At 49.6% G+C, this 24,451-nt stretch overlaps 1 protein-coding gene across 2 annotated transcripts in view; it reads left to right on the forward strand.

The window, feature by feature from the left end:
• Positions 1 to 24,451, forward strand: part of LOC115636226 (dual specificity testis-specific protein kinase 1-like) — a 62,901-nt gene that overhangs the window by 34,699 nt on the left and 3,751 nt on the right. Inside the window, exons 2-8 of one of the 2 annotated variants that reach the window (XM_030536056.1) lie at positions 3,539 to 3,738; positions 12,804 to 12,925; positions 13,095 to 13,143; positions 14,498 to 14,647; positions 19,227 to 19,400; positions 20,581 to 20,664; positions 22,396 to 22,482. In XM_030536056.1, coding sequence (XP_030391916.1) covers positions 3,550 to 3,738; positions 12,804 to 12,925; positions 13,095 to 13,143; positions 14,498 to 14,647; positions 19,227 to 19,400; positions 20,581 to 20,664; positions 22,396 to 22,482 — 855 coding nt within the window. In that variant the 5' untranslated portion in view covers positions 3,539 to 3,549. The remainder of the gene's footprint in view (positions 1 to 3,538; positions 3,739 to 12,803; positions 12,926 to 13,094; positions 13,144 to 14,497; positions 14,648 to 19,226; positions 19,401 to 20,580; positions 20,665 to 22,395; positions 22,483 to 24,451) is intronic. The other variant, XM_030536055.1, reaches the window with a different exon arrangement.

Raw genomic sequence — 24,451 nt, forward strand, 5'->3', positions numbered from 1 at the left:
GTGCAGCCCCAGAGTTCGAGAGCCTATCTGCAGAGGTCCCCCTCCCCCAGCCTGGGTAGAAAGGGGCACCTTACGTGGTCCGGGGTCAACTGCCCTGCCTCTCCGTGGGGTTCTGCTTCCGCCTTCTCCACGAACTGCTCCGCTCTACCAGCCACTCCACTCTGCTCCTCCAGCCATCCCCACAAACTGCTCCGCTCTGCTCCGCCAGCCGCTCTGCTCCACCAGCCGTCCCCACAAACTGCTCGGCTCTGCTCACTCTGTGGGCCGCTCCACCCATCCCACAGCTGCTCCGCTCTGCCAGCTGCTTTGCTCCACCAGCTGTCCCGTGATCCGCTCCAGCCGTCCCCACAAACTGCTCAGCTCCACTCACTCCGTGGCTTCACAACTGCTCCACTCCACTCTGCCAGCTGCTCTGCTCTGCAGTATAGCTTCAGGCTCCCCCACTAATTAGCACAGTACTCAGTGCTCTCAGCTCAGCAATTCCAGCTCTTAGTGATTTCAGCTCACGGTAGGGGAGCCCCAGTGCTAGTGCACCATTAGCCCAAAGTAAGTTCAGCTCAGCAACCCGTATCTAGATTCTTAAGGGAATCAAAAATCAACTCTGATATTCCATAGTGGAGAGAGGAGTAGGTAGAACTGGTGCTTCTGGCTCACACAAGGAGCCTACACCACCAGATACAGATACCTGTCCCCAGCCTCTCTCAATTCACTGGGTTTTGGAACCCATGTCCCTTGTCTAGCAAGTGCTATTTAGTTGATAGTGAAACCCTTTATCATAAAACAGTTTCATAGTTCCTCATTTACTAAATCAGAGTGACAACACTTTATTCCTTCTGTCCCAATAAAAAGAAATTGGGGATCCCACAGCTGTGAAAGTAACCATTTTAGGCTGCTGTGGGCTATGCTAGGTGGAGTGGGTGTGCCTATGCAAACATGATCAGCCTCTGAAATTCTTTTCCACACTCGTCATAATTCACCACCAGATGTCAGGGTAGAGCTCATCCTGACTCTGCTTACACACATAATGAGAGACGAAGAGTTTACAGTCTCAGTAGACACGTCATGCAAAGGGGAGGGAATAGGGATAGAACAGACAAGCAGGGTGAGGGTCAGCAAATGGCAAGGTAGTGCCACCATTTAAAAAAATTCTTGGCATGGTCCTTGATGAGAAGGGTTAGTGTGGTGGACAAAGGTGGAATTTCTCTGGGGAAGTTGCTTCCTAACTTCTGTCACTTAGTGGCTGCTTTATGCCCTGAAGCATGAGTGTTTCTGTAGCCCTTTTAAAAAAAAATACAAATAGTGTGACCCAACTAATGTAACTGTGGATGTCCCTTATCCATTTTGTAATCCTGCTACGGTCTTGACTCCAGTGATCTTTTGTGGCAATGAGTTCCATGTGTGAATAATGCATTGCGTTAAAAACAGATTTTCCTTCTATCAGCTTTAAATGCTCTGCCTTTCTGTTTCCCTGAATGTCACCTTATTCCTGTAGTATGAGCGAGTAAAGAGGAGTGGCCATCTACTGTTTCTGTCCCATTTCTTTTTTCTCATGCCTCTGTCATGCCCAGCTCAGCTCCAATTGCCAGTGATGGTGTGAAGGTCAGAAGGGAGCCAACTGGTGGAGCAAGTGTGACATGATGATGACGTCTTCTAAGTAATTATTTTAAGTTCCTAAAGGGGGCAAGATCCTCAGCTGGTGCAAATCGACATGGCTCCCTGAAGCTCAATGCCTGGTGGTGAATTACGCCCACTGAGAATCCGGCTCATGTGTCTGGCCCTGTTGCTCCCGGGACAGAAATGAATTCCAGATGGAATGAATTGTACGTGATGGGAGCACCAAGGGTGCAGTGGAATGCGCAGAGCCCTTTAATCTGCTCACACAATAGCACAACTTTGTATGTTATAACTTTCATCGGGATGCAATGATGTGTTCTCCCCCCACCCCCCCCACCCCCTCAGCCGTGGGCTCTGTTCCATTGCCCAATCTTCTTGCAGACACTGCTCCAAACTGCCAGGTTCCTAGGAGGCCTTCAAATAAATCTTGGCATTTTAAAAGGCCATTTCCCTCCACCCTACATGTCGGCAGTAATCCGAGGACAAACGGCCCCCTTTATATAAAAAGGAAAAAAATCGGCCCCGGTCTGCAGAATAATGCAAGGGGCCCTTTCCAGCCCCCTGAGGATGCTGCTGGAATCCTCCTGCATACAAAGAGGTGATTGATGAACTAAGTCAGCCCGGGAGGAGATGGTACGTGGGAAAAAGCTGAGCGGAGAGGCTCTGAAAGGGAAGCCTTTTCCTGTAAAACAGCCACCTCCTGGGAGGTCAGTTGTCCCTTAAGCTATTGTGCCTGGTGCACCCAAAGAACAGGAGAAGGTCTGACTAGGCTGGGAGGGGAAAAGGGGAATCCTCTGTTGGATTGCTTGCATAGCAACACGTGACCCCAAAGGTCACAGTAGCACCGAGAAGACATTGAAAGCCCACTGGGTGTGAGGGTTTTTGTATGGCTGGCTGGCTACAGCAGCAGTTTGGGAGTCAGAACTGGGTTCCGTACCCAGCTCTACTGCTTGACTTAACTGTGATTCTGGGTAAGTCAGTTCATTGCTCCAGGGCAGTTTCCCCATGTGCATAATGCAAGTAACGAGGCTGACGTGCCTTGCACAGAGCTGGACAGGCCTGGAGTGGTTCATGCAGGGCAGGACACGTGAGCCTGATCCACCGGCAGTTAGTCCACTGGGCTTACCCCTCCTGCATCACCTGGGGGTTTTGGTTGTACAGACCCTTCTGTCCAGGGCACTCCCTGCTCCCAGGCACTAATCACCTTTTGGAGAGTGCTTGGAGAGTCCCAGCTTCAAGATGCTACAGGAGAGCAGATGGTTACTATTCCATCAGGCAGGCTGTCCCCCTTCCCCCTCACCTGAGCCGGCTCTGCTCCTGCCTGCTGCTTGGATCTGTATATTGCAGGAGATGGAAGAGCCTGGTAATTTCTCAGGCTGGGTGGGGAATGGAGTCCCAGTGTGGGGAGACTTCAGGCTTTGCACTTTGTGTGTTGGCATGATGCCAACTTGCTGAGCTCTCCCCAGGCTGCTCCCAGCGGCAATTTTCCTGCCACCTGCCATCCCAGCCGGGCCGGAGCAATTAGCTTTCCTCCAGGAAAAGCCAGCTCCAGGAACTGATGAGGCTTTAATAACAACAACAGGAAGTCTTGAGAGGAGAAAAGCCATTTCAGGAGAGAGCCTAAAAGGATGTGATGCTTGAATCCATCGCAGCTTCTTGTTTTACCTGTACTAGCCACAGCTGTTGTCCCCCTATCTCAAGGCCAGAAGGGACCATTGTGACCTTCTTAGTCTGGGCACCTGCACAGAGCATCCCTAAAATCATCCAATCTTGATTTTAAAATGGTCAGTGATTAAAGAATCCACCAGGCGCCTTGAGAAATTGTTCCGGTGGTTCGTTACTTTCACTGTTAGAAATTTACGCTTTATTTGCAGTCTGAATTTGTCTCGCTCCCACTTCCATGGTGCAATGTGATTTGTTTTAGCAGCCGTCCCCATGATGTGCGAGACGGGACTGATCTCCCCGGAGCCCTCCAGCCCGATGCAGTACTACGGAGAGTCCTCCGACACCTACTACCATGTTGACCGCTGGCAGAAACTCCGGACGGCTGTCAGGAAGCTGGAGTTCTGGGAAAACTTCAATGCTGAGCTGATAGGAAGCGGCTTCTTTTCCAAGGTTTACAAGGTAAAGCAATCGGGGTGGCCTGACGTAACATGAGAGGGGCTGCCCTGGGACATGGAGCAGCTCTTGGCATGCAGGGTGTGGGATAAATGTGTCCATGCGGAGAACTCCTCCTCCTAACGTCTTTCTTGGCAGGACGCTGCTCTGCCGTCTTACTCCTCAGACTTTCTTCCTCCGACCTCACCCTGTGAGACTGCTTGAAGTTGGGGAGGAGAGGAACCGCCCCCCCGCATTGACCCCTTTTCCCCCCTTCATAGAAGCTCTGAGAGCGTCGCTTTGGTTTATGATGAGGGGGAAGACGGTTTTGTGCCTGAAGCATGGAACTGGAGGCCAGGAGTTCTGGCCCTGACTGTGCCACAGACTGTGTGTCTCCAACTGGCCCCAACTCAGGCCCTGAGTTTTCTTTTTTCCCAGGAGTGCTCTTCCCCCTCCCTTGCCCTGCCCAATCTGCCCCTTCCTGAGGTTTCGTCCCATCTTTTTCCAGCCTGTTCGAACCCCTCCTGCGAGGCCCTGCCTGCTGCTTTCCACCCTCCCCCAGCTGCCTAAACAGCTGATCAGCAGCAGCTGCTGCCCGAATAGCTGGGCTGGTGGATGCTGAGCACCCGCTATTTTTTTTCCAGCTCCAGAGCACCCACAGAGTCAGCGCCTATGTCACTGAGTGACCATGGGCGACTTGCTGCCTCTTTCTCAAGCTCCCCTTGGAGGAGTCTAGTTTGTCAGTGGTTGCCAGGTACTCTGAGAGCCTCAGATAAAAGGGGAGCCATAGAGGAGATAAGAATTGTGACCCTGTCCTGGCCAGTACAAGGCTTGAAGATATTTACACTGTGTACAGATTTGGTGTTGAAAACAAAACTGAAATGCGCAGTGAAAAAGAATCTAAAATTAAATCCCACACACTTCCTAAAGTAGCAGCCTCCCACTACCTCTGGAAGCTCCAGCCCACGTGCTTGTCTCTTGATGCATCGTCACAGTGTGTTAGACTAGCTGGTGTGGTGTTATGGGCCGGTGGGTCATGCAGAGCAGTCAGATTGGGATGGGCGGGAATCCCTCAGGGCAGGAATCCCATAGATCACTGCCGGCTGGTCTTTGATGCCTCGTGAGGTACAAGCAGGTGACACCTAGCAACATACCAGCGGATGATGCGTAGCATCATACCAGCGGGTTACTGCTGTGTTCTGAATGTAGGTGCTTCTGATTCACTTGCTGCATCAGGCACAGCTGAAGTGGGAGGCTGTTGAAACCCCGCTCTGGTTGCTGCTCTCCATATATCACCTGTCCACCTTCTCCATGACAAAGTGCTTGGAGTGTCTCATGCAGGGGGTGTGGCATGCACGTGGCAGGAATCATATGTAAATAGTGCTTAGTTTGGGTGTGGATGACCCACTCCCCATTGCCTAGTTGACCTCTATATCCACTGCCTTGTGACACTCGTGCGAACGGCCCATGGGTGAGGGGGGGGGAGTTTCTTTAGGAGAATGGGGCTCAGACCTTCAACTCCAGGAGAGGCTGCCATTTCCTTTCCTTTGCTTTTTTCGCAGTGTCACCTTCTAGCCAAATTTGCTTCTCTACTATTTTATTTTACAGTAGCCTTCCAGAACGCTGCAGCTCACCATAGTCTTGTTAATGGGGATGTGACACATACATTGGATGGAAACAAATCTCCGATGGATCCAGCAGTTTGGTCAGAGCCATTTTGGTGTGACTCTGTTCCTTTGGACTCTATAGAATGGCTAGCCCTGGGAACAAGACAGTAACCTCTGGTCTTCTCCATGCAAGCGCAAGATGCTACCACCAGATCAGTGGGTTGACCTATAAAGACACTTTGGGCCAGATCCTCAGCTGGTGTACGTCCGTGTTGCTTTGTTGAAGTGAACGGTGGTATGCTAGTCTACACCAGTGGGGGATCTGCCCCTCAAAGTGTAGAAAATTTAGCAGTTAATTAGAAGTATAATTGTGTGTTGACTTTTCAAGGTGCTAACTTATCTTACATCCATCACTGTGGTATCTGAGCCCAGTATCTGTATAAAGTTTTGGTGGATTTCTGGTTGAGAGAGATTTGTTTTAAAGGGTATCTCCAGCTCGAATGATATAGTAGCTCTTTTCAAGCCTGTGCAATGCCCCTCCCCACTTCCCACAAGAGTCTTGGTTGAGTGATCACTCATCCCCACCTCCCCTGAGTGCCTACTGCCTCTTCTCTCTCTCTTCTGCCTTTCTTTAGCAAATTACCGTAGTAACAGTTGCTGTTTCTATTGTGTGTGACATTTCCAGTCTGTCCTACTGCTGAATGGGATTCCAGCAGTAGGCAAGTTGGAGACATACAGTTTGAATGAAGATAAAATAACTTTTGTTAAAAGCAAATATATAAGAAAATAAAGGTTGAATGAGATGCTTGGTTCAGAGACTTGGAATGCAGAGAAGGACGGGTCTTGGCTATTGTCCTACACTGGGACTTGACATTTGATTGGAGACTCAAGTGTTACGGTTACTAAGCATGCTGATTGTTTGCATTCCCAATTCCCCATCTTCCTTGTAGGTCTGGTGGTCTCCTTTGGACCCAGTATCCTGTAACTGTGGCATGTTTGTACCGTTGAAGATGATGCTTTGATGTTCTTTACCGGTAGTTGCTCTCCTCCAGAGAGCTTTACGCTCATTCATGCAACCTCTCAACATAAAATCCCCCACGTTTCTGATCTGGGCACTGAAATGTTGCCTGTAGTGTCTGTGCAGCTGTCATTTATCTTTCATCTCACACAAACAGGTAACTGTGTAAGTCCTCGTGTACAGACAGCCCCCCAACCTGAAGCAAATAGTCACCAGCAACTATACACCACACAAACACAAACACTAACCCAGGAACCTATCCCTGCAACAAAGCCCGTTGCCAGCTGTCCACATATCTATTCAGGGGACACCATCATAGGACCTAGCCACATCAGCCACACCATCAGGAGCTTGTTCACCTGCACATCTACCAATGTGATATATGCCATCATGTACGAGCAGTGCCCCTCTGCCATGTACATTGGCCAAACCGGACAGGTTTCTACGCAAAAGAATAAATGGACACAAATCAGAGGTCAAGAATTATAACGTTCAAAAACCAGTTGGAGAACACTTCAATCTCCCTGGACACTCACTAACAGACTTAAAAGTGGCAGTTCTTCAACAAAAAAAACTTGAAAAACAGACTCCAGTGAGAAACTGCAGAACTGGAATTAATTTGCAAACTGGATACCATTAAGTTAGGCATGAATAAGAACTGGGAGTGAATGGGTCACTACAAAAACTAATTTTCCCCTACCTACTGTTACTCACACCTTCTTGTCAACTGTTTGAAAGGGGCCACCCGGTTTACATTGGCCTCATTCTCAGTACAAAAGTGATTTTTCCTCCCTTGGTATTCTACTGGTGAGAATAGCCCACTCCCACTTTAATTGAATTGTCTCTTTAGAACTGACCCCCTACGTGGTAAGGCAACTCCCATCTTTTCATATTCTGTGTATATATACCTGCCTACTATTTTTTTCCAATCCATACATCTGATGAAGTGGGCTGTAGCCCACGAAAGTTTACGCCCAAATAAATTTGTTAGTCTCTAAAGTGCCACAACTCCTCGTTGTTTTTGCTGATACAGACTAACATGGCTACCATGCAAGGTGGCTAGAGAGGAAGACTCGACTTGGATTTCAGCACTCGACAGATCTGGGTTCAGTGCCCGACTCTGCCCTTGACTCACTCTGTGACCTTGGAGCAGGTCCCTTTCCCTCTGAGTGCCTCAGTTTCACCCTTTCTGACATGGTATTCAGGCTCATGGTGTGCATGAGCCTTGATTCATGAATGGTTATCTAGTACTTTAAAAGTTCATGATGATGACACTAGTTAAAGGCAAAGCCATGGATGGATTTTTGCTGGTCCAGGTTTTAGATACAATTGGAGATAAGATTTGAACTTATACAGCTCCTTTTGTTGACGGACCTTACATTAAGCAAGCCTCACAACTCCCTGTCATGCCCCTCCTTTTTGATGAGCAGAGTTTAAACTTCATCTCTGTCCCCTGATTTAGGCCCAGCACAAGCCCCTTTATCACTTTTCAGCTTGTGTTCAATGGTGGGAAAGCCCCGGAGATACCTTTCTGTCCCTCTGATCCTCAGGCTGACCCAGGGCAGAACTGGACCCCAGCATAAATTAACAGCCAAAGGGCTGCTCTAAGATATGCTGGCTAGGGACTGCTCTGCTGGCAGGGGATTGGGACGCGCTGTGTGCTCCAGCCATGCCCTCAAGCCACCTAGGAATGTCTCCTCCGCCAGGTGGTGGAGAGCAGATGGCCCAGATCTGCCTATGCTGACTGTACACCACTTGAGGGATCCCCCTTATATCAGGGGAATCCCTGGAAGCTGGTTAGGGCAACTCCCCATGTCCTTTGGGATCTAGCCCATAGAAAGGCAAAGGATTATTGATGTCCTGATCTTCTCAGTCTCAGGGATCTGGGTTTAAATTCAGGGCTAGGTCTCCATCTAAAGCAGGTCTGGTGGTTTCATGCTTGTCATTATCTCCTGCATTTCCACCTCAACAGCTCCTACCCTTCAGCATAAACTAATAACGTATGTAACAGGATAAGCAGACAGAAGGAAAGGGGGGAGGAGTCATGTTATTGAGCAATAAAGCAGCCTGGTAAAGAGCCAGCTGTGACTGAAGTGAGGTGGGCAGTTACCTTCCTTATGGTGCCAGCACCGACCCAGCTTGGGAGAAGGAGAGAGGGGCAGGAGGAAAGGAATTAAATGAATGACAGTGGAAATGGTACCAGCTTATTAAGCACTACATTGCAGCCCTGACAGCAAAACCTTTCTATATAATAAAGGATGTTAGCGAGAAACCCAGTCCCTGGTGACTCACTCTGTGCCTGCAGTTTTGAAAGGCTGCTCTGCAATTCTGCATCCGATTGAAGTAGTGTAATGTGTGTCTAGGGACTTTAACAGCTTGGCCACCACAATGCGTCTGTTTAGGGCAGAGGTGGGTCAGGAGGAGGATGGGGCTGCTCAGAAGCACGGGTGAGGGGTGCCCGTGGCATGTCTCCAGAAGTGCTGCACAGGCATGGAAGATCATTGGCACCGTTGTCAGTTTTGCACAGAAAATAAGGGTGGAATTTGCATAATGGGGCCGCACGTTTCTGTTCAGCTGCTGTTTCTCTGCACTCTAATGAGCTAATAAACCTCCCCAGAACGATATGGTAGCTCTTCTTAAAGCTTTTAAGAACTTGCAGCTTGTGAGTCTAAGAACCCCTCAGTGCCAGCTGGCAAAGGGTTCGCTGTGCTGTCAGCAACTCCAGTCAGATCTGACAAACTAATTACACCCAACACTCCCCTTTCATAGTGTTTATCCAGAAAGTGTCTTGTGAGGTATCAAGTGAAAGCCAGTAACGCTCTGGTCCTTAATATCATCATAAAATACATGTGTTAACCCTATATGAGGAGGTATCTATATCTACTGATATTATGCTTTTAAGTCAACAAGGCCGAGTGGACAAACAGGTCTTCTACCAGACAGAAGCATATCTGTGCGGCTGTACCCGTCTCCACGTAAATGAAGCCTTGTGAACCAAATACAATGGGAGTTACATTTGGAAACAAAACGGGAAAAACAAACTAACATGGTGACGTGAAGACAGCCTGGTGCCAGCACACCAGAGAGCCAGCAACCCGGATAGAAGAGTCCTGCCTGGGGGGAAGGGTGACCAGATGTCCTGATTTTATAGAGACAGTCCTGATTTTTGGGTCTTTTTCTTATGTAGGCTCCTATTACCCCCACCCCCATCCTGATTTTTCACATTTGCTGTCTGGTCACCGTACTGGGGGTACACTTCAAAGGATACATTTCAAAGGTTTACTGGACTAGAAGAAAAAGGAAAAAGAACCTCTTTGTTATCGATTTACCGACCTTGAAGGGCGTAAGTGACTCATGAAAATCTAGATCCCGGTGTGACTGTAAACCAGCAAGTTCTGAAGAAAAGGTTTTAGTTGAGAACTGGCTTTAGATAAGACTAGCTCGCTAGAGTGACGTTCTAGGCTTGGGGAAGCAGGTTAGTTTTGTGTTTTGCTTGTAACTGTTGCCTTTCCCGTTATTCTTATTCCACACTCACTGGAATCAGTGGATCTCTGGTGTTTGTTAACAAACTTGTATTTGTTTTCACGGTAAATACCTCACTGCCCTGCGTTATTGTAAAGGACCTGATCCTGACTTGCAGCCTTCCTGCTGTTGTACAGTGTCTCTTTGGGGATAGCTTATCTGGTGATTACTGTGGGTGTCCTGTGACAGGGGCTGGACACTGCAGGGGGATGTGCCTGGGGTGCACCTGCAAAGTAAACGAGGGCTGGCAGAGTCCTGAGGAGAGGGCTTGAATCCTGAAAGGCGAGTGTTGTCCAGGAGCCGATGCCCAGCTGCCACAAGATGGACTCTCTCACTCGGGTGGCAAGGGCGTAACAAGGTCACCTGCAATCCTGGGTGCCCCGAGAAGGTGTCTCACAGCCGTGGACATCTTAAATGCTCTCTCTGCCTTTTGCGCAGCCACAGATTTCAGGAAGCTCACAGCCTATGGAGTAAAATGTCATTCACTCTCAGGGTGCTCTGTGTGCACTGGTAAGTTACCAAGTGCAGTAAGGAGATGAATAGCAGGATCGGGGTCGAGCTGGGTTAGGATACCAGGAAGCCAGGGTCAGATACCAGGTAAGGTTACAGACAAGTAGCAGAGTCGGGGTCAAGCTGGGGTCAGGAGCTGGAGTTTAGGCTCTGCGGCAAAGCATGATCAGGAGCAGAAGGAAGCAGATGGTCTGCGTCATTGCTCAGACAGCTCCCCAAGATGGCTTCCGGTTTCTATACCAGCATGAGCCACTCAGCGGGCTGCGAGGGCCCTGCTGTGCGGTACTTCCTGCAGTGCCTAGCTTCACAGGGTCCTCTAGCAGAAACCAGTGCTGATGTGGAAGTGTTGGCAGCCCAGAACCCTTATGGTCCTAGGTTCGTGCAGTGCATCTCTATCCATATCCTGTAATGATGGTGCATGTCATAATAATGCACATTGTAAAGTTTGGTTATAGATTAGTAAATCCCATGGTTGGGTAATGCATGATCTAAAACGTCTTTGCAATCTGTTTAAACACAGGGGCCGGGTTATTCCTGTCATGGGTATTTGATTGCATTATTCTTGGAAGGGAGCAGACCTGAGTTATCATTGCCCCAAGGCTTATTTTATCTTGCAGCCCTCATTATAATTAGCATTCCTCTCTTTCCAAACTGGATTGACGTGAGTCTCTTTGTTCCGTCCACCTGCTGTGTGGGGTGGTTACCTTATCTGTAAGGTAGCCCGTGCAGGTAGCCGTATCACACATGACGTTTTGGGGCATTGAATGTGTTTAAACGGTTTTGTCCTTTGAACAAATGACAATAAGGGCAGAAAGTTAAACAGCGTGCCTGGGTTCACCCTGAGAGCCCCAGCAGTAATGTCAAGAGACTGATCAAGGCTGTACCAGCTGATTTCCTCCACCTAACAATTACCTTGGTTTAAAAATAAAACATTAAAGAGACAGTTGGCCAGAGGTGGAGTTGGGCAAGAAATAGTTTTCCCATCCTGCAAATATTTTTGAGAGTTCTAAATTTTTCTTGTCTCGAATCCTGATGAAAGGTTACAAGCTTGAAAATATTTGTAAACTGAAACCCTGGTTGGTTTGTGTTTTTTGTTTTGGTTCACCAGAAACATTTTGTTTCAACACTTTAGAAATGTTTTGTTTCAATGTTGACCTTTTTTCTTTTTTAAACCTTTTTAAAAAAAAAAATCAAAATTAGCTTAGATGTTGAAATGAAGTCATTTTGAACAGGGTCTTTTGTTTAAAAAAAGTCAAAACAAAACATTTGGACGATTTTGAAACTTTTTTCCTGCAGTTTTTTTCCAGTTGGGAAATGTGTGGAATCCGGCCCTGTTGAATGAATGGTTTCGGTTTTGACAAATCAGCATTGAATCAATTTGTCAGCACTTCGTTTTATGACTTGTGGGGCCTACCAGGATTTAGGCAGACCCCTTGTAGTGACAGTAGGCACACTGACGCTTTACAGCGCTGCAACTTTCTCGCTCACGAGTGTGAAAAAACACCCCCTGAGCGCAGCAAGTTACAGCGCTGTAAAGCACCAGTGTAAACAGTGCCGCAGCGCTGGGAGCACGGCTTCCAGCGCTGCAAGCTAATCCCCACGGGGAGGTGGAGTATCTGCAGCGCTGGGAGAGCTCTCCCCCAGCGCTGGCGCTGCGACCACATTCACACTTCAAAGCGCTGCCGCGGGAGCCCTCCTGCGGCAGTGCTGTACACTTGCAAGTGTAGCCATACCCTCTGTTATCAGTCTGGGACCCACAGAGCCTCAGATAACCACAGGGTCTGTCAGTGCCTAGCTGCCTCAGTGAACTGTGTCCATCACTGTCAAGGCCTGTTTCTACCACCGGAGGCAATAGAGGTCTCTGCTAAAAATGCCTTATTTAGTCTATTATGTTTTTAAGGGGAAGTTAATGTTCTGTTTTTGTGTCAGAATTTGAGAAATGGCTGCTGGCGGGAAGCCCGGGAAGCCAATTTCACTAGCTGTTTCCTGCGGAGGTACATGGGAGAATAACCTTGCCTTGAACCGCCTGCTAACATGCATCTCTGAGAGTGGCGGGGAGAGGAAAGCCCAGATTCCATGGTCCATTCAGTGTCTCGATGGTGCATTGTGACATAGGCCCTGACCAAGCAAAGCTCATGAGCACATGCTTAACTTCAAGTGCAGGAGTAGTCCCGTTTGGGTCTGCTGGGCCTGGGTGCTCTGGAGCTTGGGCCTGATACTTGATAGCCCTGTGCCTTGTGCAGTAATTTACACCTGTGCAAAGCAGGTATGGAGCTGTGTGGTAGCATTTTAGCCCTCATGTTGCACAAGGTGTAAGGCAAGCGTGGCACGAGGCCTTGTGTGATCTTGGATAGGATTTCCTTTCCTTGTTGGGGGCTGGCGTACATTACTGGGATAAACTGCATCTCACTGTGTCGTTTTTCACGTTGCTCCAGGTGATTCAGAGTGCGACCTGCAAAGTGATGGTGGTGAAAATCTACAAGAACGACGTAGACCAGGAGGTGATAGTGCGCGAGATTAGCTTGCTGCAGAAGCTCTCCCACCCGAACATTGTCAGGTGGGTGGCGCCACAGGAGAGGCAGTGACTAGGGAAGAGGGCACTGGTAGATGTGCCAGGCCTGGCTTTTTAAGTCAAGAGTCAGAGTTTGAATCTTTGGATTCATCTTTCCAGTAGTTTTTGTGCTATGGGAAGAAACCTAAACCTGAGTTTTTGTCCTGCCTCGTAGGTACCTGGGGATCTGCGTGAAGGATGAGAAGCTGTACCCAATTCTGGAGGTAAAGGCTTGTTGCTGGGATGCTTATTGCTTTAAATTGTGAGGACAGTCAGGGTCATAGGGGATGAACTCTTGCAATCTCGCTGTTCAGAGGAGACGTGTAAAGCACAGGTAACCCACACTATCGCTTTTCCTCTCTCTAGTGGCTGGATCACATGTAGATGTTCACGAGTCTCCTGCTGCCACCGAGCGAACAGAGCTGGTCTTTAGTTCTGGCAGGTGGAACTCACGCTTTCGGATCCAGAGACCCTAGGTTCTGCCCTGGCACATGGGTGGTGTTGCTCACAGATTGTGTAAGGCACTTTCACTGCAGGGAAGGAGACAGAGCGGAACTGCACTATAAATGCAGACAGTACATTTCCCATAACACAGATATAGGGCCCAATCCTGCACGGCGTTCTCGGGCAGAATTCACGTCTTGTCCGACTAAAGAGGGCAGGATCAGGCCTGTAGTGTCTTCCAGAGAAAACAGCGTCTCAGACTAGACTCACACAAATGACGCTGAAAGGGGGTAGGCTGGGGAAACCAGAGCTGTTTGGAGTGGGTTGCGAGTGAGCAGAGAGATTCAGGGAGGAGCTGCAGAGAAGTAGCCTCTTGTACCAACAGTGTCAAGATAATATTGAGGGGCAGAGAGGAGGCTGCTGTTCGATGAGCAAGGAGGGGAATAAGAACGAGAGGTGGCCAGGTAGAGCAAGTACCTGGAAGCAGTAGAAACACTGCAGCATTTGACAGCACTGACCTCAGGCACTATGGACAGGCTATTTGGGAAAGGCCCACTGGTGCTGTAGCTCATGATCCAGCTGCATCAGCAGAGGTTGGAGGGGGAGTATTGCATGGCCGTGCCCACATACCAGCCTGACTTTTGTCAGAGCGCCAAGCTCCACGCTGAAATTCACTCACTCAGGCTCCTGCCCAACACATGTATACCCATGTGTGTCCTTGCTGTTCCCCATGGCACAGGCCCTCAAGTGGGGGTGGAGTACTGGGGCTCCTGGGGTTAATCCGGTGCTGCACGCTAGTTCTTTCCTGGTGTTCAGTTGCAGTCTTCTGCTGCACAGTAATGATTTGCTTAAACTGCAATAGTCCTTGTGGTGGAAAATTTGGATACTGCCACAATCAATTATTCTCTTTTAATGGGAGTGTTTGTACAGCACCCAGCACATTGCTGCCGTGATCTTGCTTGGGGCCATTGGGTGCTGCTGCAGTACTCACCACTATTGCGAGAGAGGGGCTCATGAGATCAAGCAATTCTCAAACAGAGATGAACTGGAGTGTTTGTACAGGTGTATTTGCAGAACCTCCTTTCCAGCAGAGCGTGGCCTCCATTGACTCCCTGTCTTGTCTTGTTTTTGCAGTACGTTAACGGTGGGTGCCTGGAAGAGCTCCTGGCCAGCAAGGAGATCACCCTCAGCTGGAAGGAGAAGGTAGACTTGGCTTCAGACATCACAAGGGGGATGGTCTACTTGCATTCCAAGAACATCTACCACCGGGATCTCAATTCCAAGGTAGGCTGTGCTCAGAGGTTGACATTCACCATCCCTGGGTAAAGGGCTAGGTCTGTGTACCACTTACAGGGCCAAGACACCACATAAGTCCCACTTGAGCCCACAGGGACTTATATGGTGGGACTTATATGGTGTCTTGGCCAGGTGCTGATCCTCTTCACCAAGGGTGAGTTGTGAAAGCTTCCTTGATGTAGCCTGTCGTTATGTACCAAGGTAGGAGATGTTGGAAGAGCTAAAAATAGACTCCTTAAAGCACAGTTATGGTCAGAAAAGCAACTTGGGTAAAAATGGACGTGCCAGGATTCCACATTTCTTCTCCCGCTGCGGCTGCGAGATGTCTCCTATCCAACTTGCGAATCAAACCCAGGGTTCTGTCTCTAACCACGAGCTCCACAAGGGAGAAGAGCAGCGAGCCATCAATAACAGGGAGGGACAAGGTACATTGAGGTATTTTGCCCTGCCACCTGAACTCTTTCTGCTTTAGATGTGTAGCTGTAATGGTTCCCACTTGGGGAGCATGGCCTAGTGGTCACGGCTGCAGCTCCTGACTGCTAAGGGGGTTGTAGGGATGGGAGGCCAGCGCCTCCCACTCCACTGGACTCCGACCCAGGGCCCTTTGGACTACCAGTAGTTTGGCAACCAGGGCTGCTTAAGGCTGTCCTCCCTTAGCCTCTTCCTCCTGTCCACCCCCCCATTCCCTAGGGTCAGCTTAGTCCAAGGTTTTCCCCGATGGGTAACACAAACCGCACTAGGTTAAGAGGGGGTTACCAGTGTCCAAGTCCCACAGGGTATTTCTCTCTCTAGTTGTCTCTGGGGTGGGTCCCCCCTTTCTCTCTGGGAGGGCCCCTTTAGGCAGCTGTATCAGCTTCCCTCTGCTCTGCTGGAGCTGTGGGCTGCCGGTCTGCTCACTTCTGGCTCTGCTGCCCAACTGATCTAATTCCCTGCCTTTTAATTCCTCCAGCAGATGGAGCATTTGCTGCAGGTGTGTGTGTGCGGGGGGGGGGACGACTCAGAAAGAAAAAGGTTGAGGACCCCCGCCTTAGAGGAGGGGAGGGAGGATGGCAGCCTTATAGAAACACAGTAGTGCCACCAAGGACAGGATCAGATCTCCCATTGACTTCAGCAGAGCTGCTCTGATTTACAGTAGGGAGCAACACAGATTTACTCCAGCTGAGTGTCTGACCTCAAACCCAGATCTGACCAGAGTCCACCAAGCTTTTACTGGAGCAATAACCATGATCCTTTGCAACTGAAGCTAGGCACGTAGTGATCTGGTTGCTGCTACTGTGTCGTGACTCCTCTATTGATGTTCCCTGAGCGTCTCGGCGGAACCTTGCAATATTGATGGAGTTTGGCTGTGATGAAACCAGCTACGCTCTACAAGCCCGAGGAATATCAATACAGGATGCTGGCTTGGCTTCACTGTCCCCACAGCTGTTTGCCCAGCTTAATCACCAGCCATCAAAACACAAACTCCAGTGGGTAGCAGCTTGGCAAACAGGTTCAGTCCGCCTGTGGCTTTCCTCACTGATGTCCTATAAAATTCATTTATCTGCATGTTGCATTAACTCACTACAAAATCAGAGCCACCCTGGTTCTGCTCAGAAAGTCAGTGCACATTTCAGAATGTCACTGCACATCATCTGTGTCTCTCTGCAGTTGTTTGGCTCTGATATGAATTTCTGTTTCCCTGCAATGCTGATAGCCTAGACATGGGAGGGTGGGGAGGGGAGGCAGGCATGAAATCCACTTGTTAGTGGCATCCAGCTGTCTGAAGCAGCTGTTTGCTTTTTTCCAAACCTGCCTCACTCTGACCAGACCCATAGGGCAAAGTTCTGTGGAATTTGACAGAGATGAAACCAATAGGTTTCCATAGACATTGAATAGGATTCTGTAGAAATTACTCTCCAAAGCCTACTGGCATAGGATTTAATAGAAAATGATCTGCTTTTTAGAGGTGGCATGAACCATTCTGTAGCAGGGATTTATTTCGCTGTTCAATTGTGCAGCATGGTCCAAAAAATCCTATAGAAATGTTCTTGTTTTCTGTCCAATTCTATAGGACTTTGCCATAAGACAAGGGGTGTGTGTGTGTGTGTGTGTGTGCGCGTATGTGTGTGTGCACTGTGCAGTCTGAAAAACCCAAACCAGGTCCTATTATATCAACCCCCTAACAAAGGTTAGTTGTGGGGAAAGCTGTCCTGATTTTAGACCATCTCCCTCTATTTACAAATACTGAACCAGGCTTCGATTTTAGATGCCTAATTCTCATGAAAATGTAAGGGATTTGTGCATGCATCTCCCTTAAGTGGCCTTGAAAATCTCAGCCCAAACCTCTCACCTTTCCAGGGTCACTGCTAAAAATTAGCCCTCCCGCTTCTTGTAGAAGCAGCGAATTCTAGGCACCGGTTTCCCGAGTGATTGATGTGCCCCCCTCGGACCGACGAGCTATAATTAAGGCCCTTCTTTTCCAAGTTTTCTTTTGTTTAAAATTTCCCAGGAATTTGCCAATGTTTGTTACAAACATTAAAAAATGGGGGCATATTGGTGGAAAAAATTAACTTCAAAGTTTTCTGGGTAACTATCAGGATTAACACTGGGGGATGGGAGGACAGGAAAAAAAGCAACAAGTGGAGAAAAGTAAGAGTCCTGAAATGAACCAAGTTTCATGCGGTGGTTTCCTTCTGTTTATTTTCTTTTAAAACCAGAGGTGGGACATGGAGGCTAGGATCCAGGAGGTGGCAGGTGAAAGGGCCTGTGGTAATTGCATGAGAACCTGCTAGAGAGGATCACTCCCCTATTGGAAACAGACAAATGTAAATACTCTTTCCACTCCTCCTGAAACAGATGGAGGAAAGAATGTTTTGTAAGCTTGGAAACATCCCCTGTGCCTTAAGGCTGCGCTGAAGGGTGGGGGCCCAGAGGGGAGCGAAAGGCTGCACTCCTTGAATTCTGGTCTCCCTGCTGGACAGAGCCCCCCCTGCTGACCCCAGCCTTCCAGCACTGCCCCTGCACAGGGCAAGCAGCTGGGCAGCGCTGAATGGCTGAGATCAGCAGGGGGATCAGACAAGATCTGTCCATCTCTAGCAGCTCTGTCATTGCAGTATATGCCCATCGTTTCTTGAAACGCCACTGTCCAGTCTGCCTGTCTATCTGAAGCCATTGCTACCCACACTGAACTTCGTCAGTGAACCCGAGCCTGTGCTGGCTAGTCCCTGTGGTGCACACGGGGAACAGTAGCACAGAAGGGTTCTTCAGTGAGGCCAGAATGATGCGTAGAGACTTTGTCATCAGCACATAGTTCACAGCAGGAACGGGGCCTTCTCTCTGATGGGGCTTGATTCTGGCGTCTGGATGGAGCAGGGAAAGGTGGCCCACGTCACTGCCGTTGTTTGTGGGTTTGCGGAGGATTTGCAGTTGAAGTATTGGGGTCATGGCCCATGGGCTGACAGGGTCCTGTGGCTTCCACAGGTGGTTCCTGCAGGAGATTCTTTCCCTGTGTGGGGTGGGAGGAGAGATTTGGAGAAAATGCTTCTTTCCACTGAATAAATTCTCCTCTGCCCCTTTCATCTACCTCCTCCTCTACCCGTCTTTTCCATCCCACAACATCCTCTGTGCTTTGAAAAGACTCCATATGAGGGGGGTGGGGAAGGATGGAAGTGCAAGGATGGTTCTTACAACTCTGGAAACCATGTCGGTTTCCTCTTATCCCTAGGCAGACAGACAGTGTCAGTCTCTCTCTCTCTCTCCCTCTCTATCTCTTGACACCCCACCCCCCTACCCCTTTGAAGTAGACCAGCCAAGCAGCTCTGGATGGGGCTCGGCTCATGGGTGAGACAAATGGGCCAAGAGAACATGCCTCCACTCGTGTTGTTCTCCTGCAGCAGGAAAGGTTCTGCAGAAAGGCTCCTTTCCTGCCAGGTTAAGCTAAAGAGAAACATGAAAGCTGTGTGCAAAGAGGGGTGGCAGAGTAGGACCTGAGCCTGGCCTACTGGCCATGGTATTGCTGTCTCTGCAACCCCTTGCCAGGGAACTCAGAACTGGTTTTAGGAAGATACCCTGCTGGGAGGGACCAGAGCCCTCTTTGGGAGGGGTAAGGATTGAATGAAGAGCATTATGACAGGAGAGGCACCCTGGGCTAGTGGTTTGAACAGGAAGCGGGAGGCAGGAGCTCCTGCAATCTATTCCTCACTCTGCCATCAACTCACTGTGCAGCCTTGGGCAAGTCACTTAAATGCTCTTGCTGCAGTTTTTCATTGGGCGAGCACAGCCCCCCTGGGGGTCATGAGGGTCACTTCAGGTCTGTGCAGGGCTGTGTACATGCTGCTGCAAACTGTGGCTGGGACTGGTCATTCAAAAGTCTCCATCCCGCATGAGCATCCTGAAAACATTCTGTCCCCTCCGCTCCTGTTGATGCTAATACGCACTCTGTACCTCCCCAGCTCAGCTGAAAGCTGGTCAAGTGCGTGAGGTGGGTGTGTTGCAAGAGGGGTGGGTGTGGGAGGCTGGAGGAGAAAAAGGCTCAGCTGCTCTATGCATGGGAATCTCAGACTAGCAACCCTGGGGGGTTTCGTTTCAGAACTGCCTCATTCGCGTGACCCAGCGGGGCCGGGAAGCCTTGGTGACGGATTTCGGTCTGGCCAGAGAGGTGGTGGAGCTGCCCGTGAAGAACCCAGAGAGGAAGCTGTCCCTGGTGGGCTCCGCCTTCTGGATGGCCCCTGAAATGCTGCGGGGGGAGCCGTACGACAGGAAGGTACAATTCTCCTTCTCTGCCCCTCATGTGTCCACAAGGTCCAGGTCAGGTCCCCCTTTCACTCTCCAGAGCCTCCTGCACGATCAGTAGTGTTAGCGTCTCTTCCAGATGGTGGCTCCGTGATCTTGACTTGGTTATGAGTTTACGGGTCCCTGGCAGGTTCAGCTCTACACCAGTGGGGTCCGAGGCCTGGCTGAGTGTCACCCAGCATGATGAGGTTCCCGGCCAGACCCTTCAGCACGAGGGCACAAGAGCTGTGCTGGAAAATCTTTCTCCATGGGATAGGTGGGAAAGGAAAGCAAAGCTCCACTTCCCATAATGGGCATTGCTCTCCCTTCTTTCGTCCCAACTCTGCTCTCTCGAGCTCTCCAATGAGTTAGGGAGCCTTACACGCTTGCCTAGTAAAGTTCCTTTGGAGACAAGAGGTTCTGAAGCTTCAATGACCCGGTCAAGTTATGGCTCCTTGTGGGACATGTTCTCCCTGCTTTGGAGAAAGAGATGGTGAAGCCTCTGTTAAAGAAAACACTTGAGCAGGTTGTTTGGTAACTACATGTCTGTGTAACTATTGTGATCACTCTGCCCTCCATTGAAATGCAGCCAGCTCTGGGTAATGCGGCAGCCACTATAAGGATGCCAGCGACATTGAACGAAGCTTTAGGGACAGGAAGGGAAAAAGAATATCATATGCAGTTATCCACATGTGAATTAGCTGAGGATACTGCCGTTAACACCCCTCCCTCTTGCAGCGTTTTGGGTGTTTTTCTTAAAGATCTGCTCTAGGAGTTATTTTGGGGCAGTTCTATGGCCTGGCTCTATAGGATGTCAGACTAAATGATCACAAGGATCCCTTTGGACTTGGAATCTATGACAGAGGTGTCACTGGGTGTTTGGCCATTTGCAGTGAGTCCCTCTGTTTTATGTCTCAGCTGAAAGACAGCACCTTCTGCAGTTCGGTGCACTATATGTTGAAAGGAAGAGAGCAGCTTGGTGAATGCAGGCAGAGGAGGAAAGGCAAGGGATTGTTCTCTTGTTACACGTTTCTCTGCCCATACGTCTGACACGCCCTCGGTTTTGGGTGACTTCAAAGCAGGGTCACTCTGTCTGCCCTGCTTTTTCTGACCCTTTGCTTCTGTACGCACCAGAGCCCCCCCTCACTCTGTGTTTCTGCCCCCTCTTGCAGGTGGATGTGTTCTCATTTGGCATAGTCCTGTGTGAAATACTAGGCAGAATCCCCGCTGACCCGGAAGTGCTTCCCAGGACGCAGGTAGTTATTACTCCAGCTCAGGTCTGAGCGGCTGGTTCTGCATGCTCTGAAGTTAACAGATTGGGTGCCTGTGGATTCTTAGCTCTACAGAGCCTTGGCTTGCCCCCTTCCCTCCCCCCCCCACACCCCCGACCTGCTTAAAAGGTTGTGTTGTGGTGGTTTTTATTTTTACATGTTATTTAGTTGCCACCTACAGTTTCGGTGGGAAAATCATCAGCTTTGATCAAATGTAATTAGTTTTTCTGAAGCGCCATTTTGGTCCCCTATGTTTTCACCTCAAACCTCTCTTCCAGACATTCCGTTTTGAATTGACATTGGAGCTTTTAAGTTGAATGGTCAATTCAAAGCACAAATAGTGATTCTATATCGATGTTTTGAACTGGAACATTGTGGCGTTTTGTGTAGAAAGGGTGAAATACTGTTTCGATTTAAAAATGGTGCGTCGTTGGTTTGTTTCAACATTGCCAAGTCAAAAATGCTCACTTGGTCCACAAAGTTCTTTCCTGTTTCAACGGCTTTGTCCAAACCAACGTGGCAATGCTGGACTTGCCCTGGGATGGAAATGCCCTCTCCATCTGTGTGCATACGAGGAAGGGAATTCTATGTCAGAGGCTCCAGAAAGTCGTGCTTCAAAGGCTGAAGCTACGGACACAGAAACATTGAGATGCTGCAAAGCGCTGAGCTCCTGCTGAAAGCCAGGCTCTCATGGTAACCGCGAATGCTCATCACCTCCCAGAATGGAGCCCACTGACTGGCTGCTACTTACGCATCTCCAGCTCAGGTGCTGACACAGTGGCCCCGATCACCATGGTATCTAAGCACCGCATAATCCTGAATGTATTTTTCCTCATCCCTGCACCCCGTGCCATAGGGCTGTGCCATCATCCCCATTTACAGATAGGGAGCTAAGGCCCCCAGAGTTTAAGGGCCAGATTTTTAAAGGTAGGTAGGCATCTAGTGGCATTTTCAAAGTGCCTGCTTGAGAATTAGGCACCTAAAAGAGCATTTAAAACCCCCACTAGGAGCCTGTCCGGAGAGGGAAGTGAAAATCTGGCCTAAGCAATACAGGAAGTTTGGGGCAGAGCAGGGATTTGAAACTGGGTCATCAGAGTTCTCATCTAGTGTTCTAACCACTGGACCATGTTTCCTTGTAAGTTCTGAAAACATTTCAAATCATTTATGCCAGAGGAACAGCATTGCCAAAGGGTGAGCGAACACGGCTGGCAACTGGGAGTCTGAATCTTTTCCTGGCTCTGCTGCTTATCAGTCAATCGATCGTTTTTCTAAAGTGCCAGTTACTTTGGTACGTCTGTGTGCTCAACCATTAGTGTAATAGCTGTGACTGAGGGGTTGTGAATCACAGGCCATGGGTCAATGCTTTGAGATCCCTGCATGAGAGGCGCGAAGGAAGGGCATGGGGTTGGTTTGTGACCCGACTCTTCCATGCCATGTCTCCTGCTTCTCACTGAGGTCCACATGTCCACCGATGGGGTTGAGCTTCAGGGACTGGGAAGTGCCTTTAGAGGGAGGGTAAAACATCTGTCAGGTTCCATCTCCGTGGCCAGCCTCCTGGAAGGAGCCATATCCTGAGCCCTGCAATTGTTCTGAGGTGTCACAATCCGTCCCTCGGCGCAAAGCGCTTTCCCACAGTCCACACCCCACCCAGTCAGACCATCCCCTCCCCCTCACCTGCCATTGACCAAGAATCTCGTTGTCTGTCTTCTCCACCAGGATTACGGCCTGGACGTTGCAGCTTTCCAAGGAATGATCAGTGAATGTCCCAAGCGGGTTTTGGACCTAGCCGCAAGTTGCTGTCGGGTAGGTTTCTGCCTCTGTTTCCTTTCTCTCTCTCCCAATTTTCCCATCTCACTTGCTGTGTGTGAGAACTCAAACTGCACTTCAACCCCAGTGGAGACAGCCCTACACCTTCCTCACAGCCCTCTGCCCCTTGAGTGACTCAGGGACCTGGTAGCGGGGGCAGGACACTGAGCCTATGTGTGACAATGGCAGAGTAATGAGGGAAGCTGGCAACATGGGGGCCGATTTTGTATCCGGGGCGTCATTGCCAATCTTACCCGCTGCACCACAAAGGGTTCAAGGAGTTGCACTGGCAGTAATGGAGAAAAGTGCATGGATTTTCCCCTGAGTCTCTTCAAAAATCCCCTCCCCTTCTCTGTGCAGTGACTTGGTCCCACAGCAACAAAAGGTTAGATGGCCGCTGGCATATGCAGATGTCTGATATATGAATGGCAGGGATTCAGATGGAGAGACAGGACCTAGAACATGCCCTCTGCCTGCATTGCTACCTTTAAAAGTTTGTTCTCCGGGACCCACCAGTCACACCACAGCATCTTTTGCTTTTTCATTTTCCTTTAACTTCCATTTTTTAAAATAAAATGTAACAGAAATAGCAAAGATGCCTCACTATGCTGGCTGGAGCAGCTCTGTTGCAAGGCCTTACTGGGCAGGCTGGAAATGAGGCAAAACCTCACCACGTTACTCACAAAAAGGAAGAAACAAAGGCAGTTTCTCACCCAGGCAGACAGCAGAGAGGTTCTGTGTCTATATTCCAACTAATTACTTTGAAACTCAAAGGCAGCAAATTAAAAGAAGCTGCAGCAACAATCCTCATGATGTGTCATTAGTTTATTCCAGAATCAAAATGGTGAATCAGAGGTGGGTAGCTGGCTTCAATTCACGTGTCTTCAGCTCCTGCGTCTCTAAGGCTGACACAAGGAGAAGTGGACGGTGATGATGATTCAGGCAGCTTGCGTAGAGCTGGTCTGTGTCATACAAGGTGAAGGACCTTCCCACCGGCCTCGTGCTACACAGTGCTTCAAAGGGAAAAGTCCTTGACGATGCAAAACGCCTGCCATGGCCAGGCCTGCTCAGGATAAGATGTGGCAGGAGGGATTCAGGGGGAACTTATCAAAGGCACAAATGGTGGCTAGACATTCGACTCCCACTGGAAGGCAGTGGGAACTGGGTACTTGCCTGCTTTGTGGCTTTGAAAACCTCCCCCTAAAATCCCCTGGCCCTGCACATTTTGGGCTGGATTCTGATCCGGATCCTCAAAGGTACTAGGCACCTAGCTCTCATCCATTTCAATGAGAATTAGGTGCCTAAATATCTGTGAGGATCTGGGCTTCTGTCCTAGAAACACAGCTGGGCTGATTCTTCTCTGTGCAGAGGAGAGGCACCTTGCATGTCTCCCGCTCAGGTGCCTCTAGGGCCCAGTTCAGCCACTCAGCCCTGGTGAGCGCAGTGCTGTGGGCAGCTTCACTGGCATCTCTGCTGCCATGGCAGGGGCACAGTGTTACCAGCATGCAGGACCTCTCCTGACCTCAGACTGGGAACATCTGTTCCAGGGCTCTGCCCGCTCTGCAGCTCCAATGCCTGATGGTCCTTTGCAGCTCCTATGCACTGGGTTAGTGGTGCAAAGAGCTGCAGTGTGGGGTTGAGTTTCCCTGAGAGAACCAGAGTCTCCCCTCATGCTGGAGTAAAACCAGGTGCAGGAGAGAGGAGAACCAGGAGAGTCTTAAGCCTCAATGTCCTTGACGTTGTTAGACCCTTGTGCAAATGCTGTGCCAAGGTTAGGTGTAACCAGGGGCTTGATCCTCTGTAGAGCAGGTGCGACACATTGTGCAAACAAATTCAAGGCAAAATGGATGAGCAGATGGGCTTGGTCCTGTGTTAACATGATACAACCGCTAAGAAGTTAGACTAGGGGCAAAGAGAGGACAGCATAGCTATGGGGGAGGCTCATGGTGATGTCCACATCTCAGAC

This window comes from Gopherus evgoodei, chromosome 16, assembly GCF_007399415.2.
Source record: "Gopherus evgoodei ecotype Sinaloan lineage chromosome 16, rGopEvg1_v1.p, whole genome shotgun sequence".
Taxonomy (NCBI): domain Eukaryota; kingdom Metazoa; phylum Chordata; order Testudines; family Testudinidae; genus Gopherus; species Gopherus evgoodei.